Raw genomic sequence first — 10,445 nt, 5'->3', positions numbered from 1 at the left:
GATCAGAGAGTGAAGGATGGAAGATAAAAGCACACGATTTCCCTTTCTAATTGTACATATAATGGGGTACATCCGTTTTGTGTCGTGTAGTGATGAGATAGGGGTGATTCGCATATTCATCTCATTGATCTTTGTGTGGGGAAAATTCAGCAGTCACTCTCAGCGGCATAGAACACTAGAGTTTATTCCTACTATCTGTAGGAGATAAGCTCCCTTTGCTCAAGACATGGCAGTTCGCCTCAATGTGCTCCTTCAGGAGATTGTTTCTGAGAAGCATTTCCTTGAGGAACTGAGCTTCTATGCTGGGGGTGGACAGACCGGTCTTGGAGCATTGGGTTCTATTCTCTGCCTTCCTCCCTCATTAGCATTATAATGTGTAACTTTACTTTGGGCGAGCGAGGACCGACAGCCACGCTCCAAAATGTTTTACTCTAAACAAAATCAACTGTATGTGTTCCTCAGCCTTCACACTAAATTGTAATCTTAAATGGTTGCTTCCTAATGTTACTTGACTTCTTTGTATATGTGTTAAATTCTTAGTGAATGTTGGAAAGTATATAAGGTAATCAGTAAAGTTTGGCTGGGCTGCTGACCAGAGCGAGTCCCGGTCTCCCTTGAATATTCATTCCGTCTGCAGTTTTTTCCCCTGCGTCCCCGATCAGAAGCTCCAAAGAACACAACAACAACTATCTACTTGTCATTTTATTATATATTCTTTAACAGATCTCTCCCTACCTCCCCTTCCCAGCCTTTAGGGTCTTCTATTTTTACTACTTAGAGATGAACTTTAGCTTCCACGTGTGGGTGAGTGTGCAGTGTGTTTAACTGTTCCTGCCTCATTTAACAAAATGCCCTCCAGGTTGCTGCAAGTACAGGATCTCATTCTTTTTAATGGCTGATCAGTACTCTATTGTGTAATATGTATCATATTTTCCTTGCCCATTTATCTATTGTTGGACACTTGATTCCATATCTTAGCTATTGTAAATGAATAGTGCTCTAACAAATGTGGGGTACAGGTGCCTCCTCAATACACTGATTTCATTTTATTTGGATAAATTCCTAGTAGTTGGATTGCTGGATCATATGGTAGTTCTATTTGTAGTAGACAGCACAAGTTCAAATACAGCCATAAAACTGCTGTTTGAGAATTAAAATCTAAGAAATTTACACACACATACATGGACAGGGAGGGGGATATTAGAACCACATACAAATTATAAAACATGGACTGGCAAAGATGCTGACTTGTAACTTGATAAATTCTTTAATTGGACCTCTTTACTGTATAGGTTTCAAAAAAAGGAGGGCAGAATAATTTACCAGAAAATGACTCCATAGTTTAAAAAATAGTAATTTCCACATGTACAAAGAATCAACTTTTAAATGAGTTCATATCCAGAGACTTGAGACTATATTAGTTCTAAAAACTTTAGCTCTGTTCTTCCAACTGTATAGAAAATATGTATGTCCTAACCAAAGTAAATAGCTATTTTAATATCTGCCATTTTACTAGGTCAGTAGAATTTCCCACACTAGATAAACCTGATAAATGTATGTTGAAACTGTCAAGGAACAGGTTAACAAATGAAGTGCTTTAAAATGCAATTATTCCTTTATTATAAAACTTAATAATTTAATGATGTCTATACTTTTTCCTTTTAAAAATAAAAGGTGACAGTGAATGTTCAAAACTGGAAACCAGAAAATCAGACAAAAATCACATTTATTTCAATAGCTCAAAGTGCAAATACAGCAAGTCAGTTCAGAGTTTCAAGATACAGATTTTAGTAAATGGAAACTTGATATACAAAAATTGAGAGGGTAAATAGCAGAGATAAAGCTCCTTAATTTAAAAAATAATTCAAGTAACTTGGAAAAATCTCCAGACTGAAATATTCCACTGTCATCAATTAAGAAATGCTTTATGCTGAATACAGTCAAAAAGGGTTCTTCACAAATCATTTCCAGATAAGCGTGGAAGTTCCTGGTGTTTGCTATTCCTGATTTGGCAGCTCTATTCATTGAATCAACTGATGTGGTTCATCCCATGATATTTTGATCTTTAGGCAAATTCTTAAAACTATTTATAAAGTTAAATATAATGCCAAAATTGCCAGTATATATCTAAAAGATTTAAAGCCTAATGTCAACTTTAGTTCTATGATATTAGTGGGGGAAAAACAGAGAACACAGAATACTTTTTTTATTATTTAAAACCCTCTCTGTAAGCTTAGCAACCTTTTAAATCTTCATGAAAACCCGACTTAAACATATATTTATTTCTATAAATACAGAACTTGTATGTAAAGCAGAAAAAGTTTCCCGTAGGAAGATAATCACAGGTTGTTAATGTTCTCCCATCACTTAGTAGCCGTGACCCATGCGTCCTTCTGCTGCCCAGGTGCAATGTTAGCTACCAGCTTCATTTTGGGAAAATGTTTTCCTTCTGGAAGATTTACACGAGATAATCTATTCAGTCTTTTTCTCACTCTTCTTCATCTTTTCATAATAGGCATGAAACTGAGAATCTGTTCCAAAAATTCTGTCCCACCAGGTGAATGTTGATGCATAGTTCCCGAGGAAGTTCATGTGGTGGAAATCGTGGTGCCGAGAGCCAGCATAGAAGGGGATGAGATGTAAAGGGTTGATAGGAATATCATAACCGCTGAAATGAAAATAATAGAGATTACTAAGGAAATATGCACATCTACAATAATTGACATTTTTAATAATCATGTGCTTATTAACTAATTAAAATAATACTTGACTTTGCCTAAATCACTTTATTTCTAAAATGTTTATGAAAGGTAAAAACTTTTTTTGCTTGTACAAGAGGTCTTTATTGGTGGGGAGGGAGGCTGCAGAGCAGCACCGAGGAGGAGAGAAAAGAGGGGAGAGAGATAAGGAGAGAGTGGGGAAGAGGAGAGAGAGAGAGAGTAGAGAAGAGCCAGGGGGAAGATGGGAGAGAGAAGGAAGGCAGAAGGAGGCAAGAGAGAAAGATGAAAGGTAAAAACTTTACAGAAAAATGCATATTCTAGAAACTGCTTTTGGAAAATTAAAAAAACCTTGAAAATATTTCATCAAAGGATGAAAGAGTGGTTACAGTAATGCATCTTTAAATCACAGATTTTCAAGAATTATTTTTCTTTTAAGTTTTAGAGGAGCTTTACCACCACAGTCTGTAACACTTATGAAGTCCACAATACTAAATATATCTTTTAGAAAGTTACATGAAATTAGTATCAAGCATGCAAAACCTCAGGCCCAAGAATTGGTGTACAGCAACTTATTTTAATTCTCAGGCAATGACAAGTTGAAATTAAATGTACCACAATCAAAATACCAAGCTGCTTTTCCAGAGTTGGGAAAACATAAATGATTTCAAAAAAGAGTCCCATTTACAATATTGTCCTTTTTTTCTACGTACAAATCTAAAATCAGATACCCACAGTCTGAAACACCCTAATCCTTCCCTCTCTTTGAGGAGCTGGGAGGCAGGGAGAAAAAACAATGGAAGGAAAGAAAGAATGAACAGGATATCAGTTACAAGTTCTCTTTTTCTATAGAAGAATATTCTCTGCCTAGGACCAGAAGCATTAATTTTGCCATTTTAGCTGTTCAGTTCTTAGAATTTAATATTCTACATTCACAGGTATAGCAATATGGCTCAAGTCACAATACAATGAATATATAATTTCAAAATAATAAAAATTAGAATAAGCATTTAAGAAGGCATTTATTATAAATAACTGACCATATAGAATGTTCCAATGAACACAAAGGAAGCATCTGAAATATGTACATGTAACGAGCAGAGCTTTCATCTCATAAGTGCCCCTTTTTTTTAAACAGACAGCGTCTCACTTTATCACCCTGGGTAGAGTGACGTGGTGTCACAGCTCATGGGAACCACCAACTCCTGGGCTTAGGCAATTCTCTTGCCTCAGCCTCCCAAGTAGCTGGGACTACAGGTGCCTGCTACAACACCCGGCTACTTTTTGTTGCAGTTTGGCCTGGGCCGGGTTTGAACCCACCACCCTTGGTGTATGGGGCCAGCGCCCAACCCACTGAGCCACAGGCGCCACCCCTCATAAGTGCTTTTATCAGTACTGGACACCAGAGACTAAAAACAGTGATGCTACTGTGGGTGATAAAGTGAGACTCTGTCTCTAAAAAAAAAGTCATGAAGTCTGAATGTTTCATTGTTTCTTCAAATGTGAGTTAGGTTTAGAAAAATAAAAAAAACACTGTTGGTCCTAAATATTTATTTTATTTGTCCAAGTTACACATTATCACTATGAAAATAACAGCATAGATCAGATTTTTAATCTAATTATTATATTCTCCTGGTTTTTAAAAAAATAATATTAAAAAGATTGACTTCTACTATTAAATAAAAATGCTTTATGTATGATACCTCATACCTAAACAGAAACCATCACTCACCTATGGACATCAATGGTCTCTAGCAAACGAACGGTCACCCATGCCCAGAGAAGAATCACGTGATCACACAAAAGTACAATTCCAATGAAAAATCCAGTTCCAAGAATCAGGGTTTCCAAAGGATGTGCATATTCAGCTTCCATTCCAAATGGAGCCTAAAACAATAAATAAAAATTCCTTAACATATTGTGATGGTTAATTTTATGTGTCAGCTAGGCTGGGCTATGGGACCAGATATTTGGTCAAACACCAGTCTAGATATTGCTGTGAAGGTATTTTTTATGTGTGGTTAAGATTTCAAACATAAGGAGGGTGGATTTCAACCAATCAGTTAAAGGCCTTAAGAATAATGTCTGAGGTTTCTTGAAAAAGCACTTTTCAAAATTGCAACATAGCAACATAGCCTGAACTGCCAGCTTGCTATTCTATGGAATTTGGACCCAAGACAGTAACAATAGCTCTTACCTGAATTCCCAGCCTGCAGTTATGTTATTTCTCTATGTAACAAAGTATCTAGTCATATACAAATAATAGTAATTCCCATGAAAATCTTTTTGTTCCTACTAAATCTTAGCACGTCTAAGAATATAAAATGTTATGAACTATCTTTGATGATTTAAGATAAAGGTATTAAATAATTATCTTGAACTGTAATTTTTATTTATATATTTATACCTGTTTTATCTAGAATAGTATGCTTGATTTAGCAGACCATGCAATCACAATCAGCACAGAATATACTGATAGCCCATTTGACAAAGCTATATCAAAGCAGTTGTGCTAAAAATCACTTTCTGTGGGAGTTAGCAATGTGATAAAACTAAGAAGTTTAAATATTAAAAGTTTATTGTTTGGGGGTCTCACTTAAATGACCCTAACATTACTTCAGCCATTATGAAACTGCCAGGTTCCTAACTGTGCTGATATAGCACTCTGGCCACAAATAGGAGAGTTTGAATTATTTCACACAATATTTTTTCTTTCAGGTCTCAATTCACCATGAGATTTAAAGACTATAAAAACACTGTATAACTGGGTTGTGTCCATGTGTACATGTGTGTGTTAAGATCATTCCAAAGGAAAAATAAAAACATCACTGACAATTTTAAATGCTCAGAAAATAAAAATAGATATTTTGCCTCTAATAGAAAAGAATTATGAGATTATTTCTAACATACCTGAAACTCATGATGAACTTTATGAATATACTTGTATATTCTTTTGTGGTGCAAGAGTCTGTGCATGAAATAGTGCCAAGTATCCTCAATGACAGCACAGCCAAAGCATCTTGCCAAAAGCATACACCTTCAAGAGAAAATATTGTAATGTGTATAAAATAATTTTTATTGAAGTCTACAGACTTAAGATCACTGTTGGAGATAATATGTAAAACCAAATACCAGCTTGATCTAATTGAATATACTGATCAACAAATTCTCAGAACTGCTGGGAATAGCTTAATGATATAACCTGAATAAAGATTAAAGAGACTGACTAGGGCCGGGCACAGTGGCTCATGCCTGTAATCCCAGCATTTGGGAGACCGAAGAGGGTGGACTGCCTGAGCTCACGGGTTTGAGACCAGCCTGAGCCACTGCGAGACCCTGTCTCTAAAAATAGCTGAACGTTGTGGTGGGCGCCTGTAGTCCCAGCTACTTGGGAGGCTGAGGCAAGAGACTTGCTTGAGCCCAAGAGTTTGAGGTTCCTATGAGCTATGACACCACAGCACTCTACTGAGGGTGATAAAGTGACATTCTGTCTCAAAAAAATAAAAATAAAATAAAGAGACTACTATACCAGTTCTATTTCATTTTGACAAAAATCCACTGGTATAAAATCAGAATTAAGAAACATAATCCAAAACTTCTAGGAAAAGAATATTGAGGAAGGATAAACTAAGATTAGTAATAGCAAAATGAACATTTTTTTCCAGCAGAAGATACAATTTATAAATAAGAGCAATAGGCAAAAAATTTATATACAGAGGCACTACACAGAAGCTCTTTTATATGTTGAATACACACAGACTGTGTCCATATGTTAGTATATCTGTATGCAGGCCTGTGTGTCATCAGGTACAGGCAACTGAATTCAATTATTATTTGAATGCAAATATTTCACTCAGGTTAAATACTTATAATAAAATAAATACAGCATAATAAAGTTTGTGTCCATAAAGCAAAATATATGTGACATCATGTGCCACATAATGACACTTCAACCAATGACAGGCTTCTGTGACAGAGGTTAAGATTGCAGTAATGTATTTTTACTGTACTTTGTCTAGATCTATATATACAAAAACTATCATTGTGCCACAAGTACCTGTAGTATTCAGTTCGGTAATACACTGTAGGTATTACTGAGCTGCAGGCTATACCATCTAGGTTTGTGTAAGTACGCTCCATGATGTTTACATAATGGCAAAGTCACTTCACCATGTACTTCTCAGAAGGGATCCCTTTTGGATCATACATTTAATGACCCATGTCCCTGTGTGTGTACCTGTGTATGTATATATGTGTTTATATAGACTTAATTTTTATAAACCTCAACTATTCTCGTATCTTTCATTTGTTCTATTTTTTTATTTAATTTTTTTTTAGAGACAGAGTCTCACTTTGTCACCCTCAGTAGAATGTCGTGGCGTCACAGCTCACAGCAACCTCTAACTCTTGGGCTTAGGCAATTAATTCTCTTGCCTCATCTCCCAAGTAGCTGGGACTACAGGCGCCCGCCACAACGCCTGGCTATTTTTTTGTTGCAGTTTGGCCAGGGCTGCGCTTGAACCTGCCACCTGAACCCACCACCCTCAGTATATAGGGCCGGCGCCCTACTCACTGAGTCACAGGCACCACCCAATTCATTTTAGACTTTAAATGTAATATATATTTTTCTTAGTATAAGAATGGATATCTGTATATAATCATATAAAAGATATTATGAAAACTTACGATGTTAGAAACTCACCTTCTAATAAAATATTATATTAAAATAAAGATATGAAAACATGAACATTCTAAGTTTCTACTATGGTTTACTTTTCTACTATTTATTTACTTCCAAAGTTTAGAACAAATATTAACCAAATGAAAAAAAGATAAACATTAAGCATAATTTAATTGGATAACAAATCATGACTGAGTATAAAACATCAAATTTTAATCTACATACCATCTTGGCATTCTTTCCCAATCATAAGGAATATTGAAATACTCTGTAAAATAATAGGTTCCACAAATCAAAGGCAGCTGGATACAAAAGTGATTAAAGAGAAGTACTTTAAAGCACTTCCATTGGTTTTTCAATGTTTCGGTTTTATCCTATGGAGGAAAAAATATGGTATTTAATATTAGCCTCTGCTAGTATAATTTAGTTTACCAGCTAGAAGTGAATTCCTAATTTTTTCTCTTCTGTTTACATTAGACCTTAATTCTAATGTTAATTTTATGTTTTAGTAACTAAGGCTTAGAAATCCTTGCCTTCTAATTTTCTTGACAACTATTATCACTACTTTAAACAGGTGAAAAAAGCATTTTATCAGGTACACCTGACCATAGTACTCTCAAACCAATGAGAAACTACAGAAAGAAAACTCTAGTCTTTGCTGTCAGATCATTCACTTTTTTTACCAGAAGTTTCAGAGTAGAGACACCTTAGTTGGGTGTCTCTAATTGTTGAAGAAGTTATACAAGAAGCATTAGAAGCCTTTATTACACAGGTAAATGGATGCTCCCAGGTACTCGTTCCAAAAAATAAGTGCACTATTGTTTATAGATAATGACAAAATTATACAGTCTCTGAGCTGAGAACCACAGAGATGCTTCCTGATAATGGCAGTTCACAGATGCAAGTTAAGATGAGAAGAATGAGATCAATACAACAGAGTGTTCACGAAATGCAACAGGACACTGATTTGCTTAACAAGCCATCATCGAAAAACCTGAGTTATTCAAGTTACAGGCTGAACTTACACACGAAAAAATGCTTTAGGTTGTACAAAATCATGGTGATAATGCTAGTTACTGCCTTAAAAGTCATCACTTAAAAATTCAGAAATCTGCCAGCAAAAGTCATTTAACTGAACCACAATCTTTGAACTATGAGAACGGCTGCTCATCAGCAGAAGCCCAGGGGCCAAAACCATCTCGCCCCTGATGGCACACACAGTGAATAGCAGAACCTGGAATAACTAAAATTTAGGTCTCCAGATCCAGTTCCCTCCTTGAAATTCTTCCAGAGTTATCTTCTTGGCCTGACGTGGTGGCTCACACCTGCAATCCCAGCATTCTGGAAGGCTGAGGTGCAGGTGGATTGCCTGAGCTCACAGGTTCCAACCAGCCTGAGCAAGAGTGCAACTCCATCTCTAAATAACAGCCGGGTTTTGTGGCAGGTGCATGTCGTCCCAGCTACTCGGGAGGCTGAGGCAAGAGGATCGCTTGTGCCCACGAGTTTGAGGTTGCTGTGAACTATGACTGACACCATAGCAGTCTACTTAGGACAACAAAGTAAGACTCTGTCTCAAAAAAAAAAAAAAAATTAAAGAAAAAGTTATCTTCTTGACAAAAATAGGAGAAGCACTGACAGAATCAGTCCAGAGACCTGGGCCCTAACGCCAGGGCTCAACTAACTTGCTATGGTCCAACCAGTGTCCTCAATAATAAAATGAGGGGATTTGACAAGGTAACTTAAAACTGTCTTTGCGTTTCTACTCTGAGCACTATCTGATTCCACTCCACCACACCTCCAGTTTGTGATCAGAACAAAGTAAGTTGGAGACTCAGGCCTGGGTTGGCAATGATCCCGTTTCCTACAGAAACTATGCTTAAAAGACTTTTAATTTCCTAGCTAGAATCTGGTACCTATAGAGCTACAGAAATTACGAAGTTTAATCAACTATAACTAATAACATTGTACATTATACTGTTCAGAGTACATATTAAAAGTTGGCAAAAAAAAAAGTATGCCTAGCGCAGTATCAAAGTTCATCATAGTTTATTTGTCTGTAACTGTACCCAAATGTAAAGGAATACCTTTCTATGTGGAAGAGCCACAGACTTCAGAAATAACATACGTACATCTCTGAGTAAGATTTTTGGAGAATTGGTGAGCTGTAAGTTTGTTTTGTTTTGTTTTTTTTGATGGGGGGGACTGGTCCTATAACATCTACTTTACTTTTTCAAGTGTGCATTAACTGTCAAGTTGTTTATGTCATTTGAAAGCAGAAAATCTTTTGCACTACTTCATCACTACCAGCAGTTGTTTCTTTTTGAGGAGACAATTTAAAAAATACAAAAATTTATCATAGTATTAAATATAATTCTTAAATATTTTATTTTAGAATTTCCAGGAGAGATCACACCTGTAATCCTAGCACACTCTGGGAGGCCAAAGTGGGAGGTCAGGAGTTCGAGACCAGCCTGGACAAGACCAGCGGTCTCTACTAAAAATAGAAAAGTTAGCTAGGCATTGTGGCAAGAGCCTGTAGTCTCAGCTACTCAGAAGGCTGAGGCAGGAAGATCACTTTAACCCAGGAGTCTGAGGTTGTTGTGAGCCAGGTTGAGGCAAAGGCACTCCAAGCCTGGGGACACAGAATGAGGGTCTGTCTCAAAAAAAAAAAAAGAAAGAAAGAAACAAAAAATAAATAAGAATTTCTGCTAGTTCCCTTGATGTTAATCAGGGAATCTGCCTTCAAAATGTATAAACCTATAATTAACCTGTACTGATTTTTTGGGTTTTTTTAAACACCTTTAACTTTTGAAAACTTGTACTGATTTGACATCACAATTTTTTTTTAATCAAAAAAGCTCAAACTATAATGGTTATAACACCAGAGGGCAGGCAGCTGAGCAGAGTTGACAGTTAGACCACCCAGCCTTTCAGCCTGCTCAGAAACTAGTTGTGACCAACTAAATGACTGCTTATTCTTTCTTTTGCCACATTTTCTTTTACCGTAGCTTATATACCCTAACAGAAAAATCTCTTCATCTCTTTGG

General features: G+C 36.3%; 1 protein-coding gene across 4 annotated transcripts in view; it reads right to left on the bottom strand.

The window, feature by feature from the left end:
* Nucleotides 1–1,711: 1,711 nt before the first annotated feature.
* Nucleotides 1,712–10,445, bottom strand: part of MSMO1 (methylsterol monooxygenase 1) — a 16,300-nt gene continuing 7,566 nt past the window's right edge. For all 4 annotated transcript variants that reach the window (XM_012811840.2, XM_023519477.1, XM_023519475.1 and 1 more), the window contains exons 3-6: nt 7,624–7,772; nt 5,628–5,754; nt 4,450–4,604; nt 1,712–2,668 (exon numbers count right to left, since the gene is read on the bottom strand). In XM_012811840.2, the coding sequence (XP_012667294.1) occupies nt 2,473–2,668; nt 4,450–4,604; nt 5,628–5,754; nt 7,624–7,772 (627 nt within the window). In that variant the 3' untranslated portion in view covers nt 1,712–2,472. The remainder of the gene's footprint in view (nt 2,669–4,449; nt 4,605–5,627; nt 5,755–7,623; nt 7,773–10,445) is intronic.

Source organism: Otolemur garnettii, unplaced genomic scaffold, assembly GCF_000181295.1.
Source record: "Otolemur garnettii isolate 467f Iridium unplaced genomic scaffold, OtoGar3 scaffold00177, whole genome shotgun sequence".
NCBI classification, from domain to species: Eukaryota; Metazoa; Chordata; class Mammalia; order Primates; family Galagidae; genus Otolemur; species Otolemur garnettii.
Note: the sequence above shows the minus strand (reverse complement) of the source record. Positions and strands in the feature narration are given on the sequence as shown.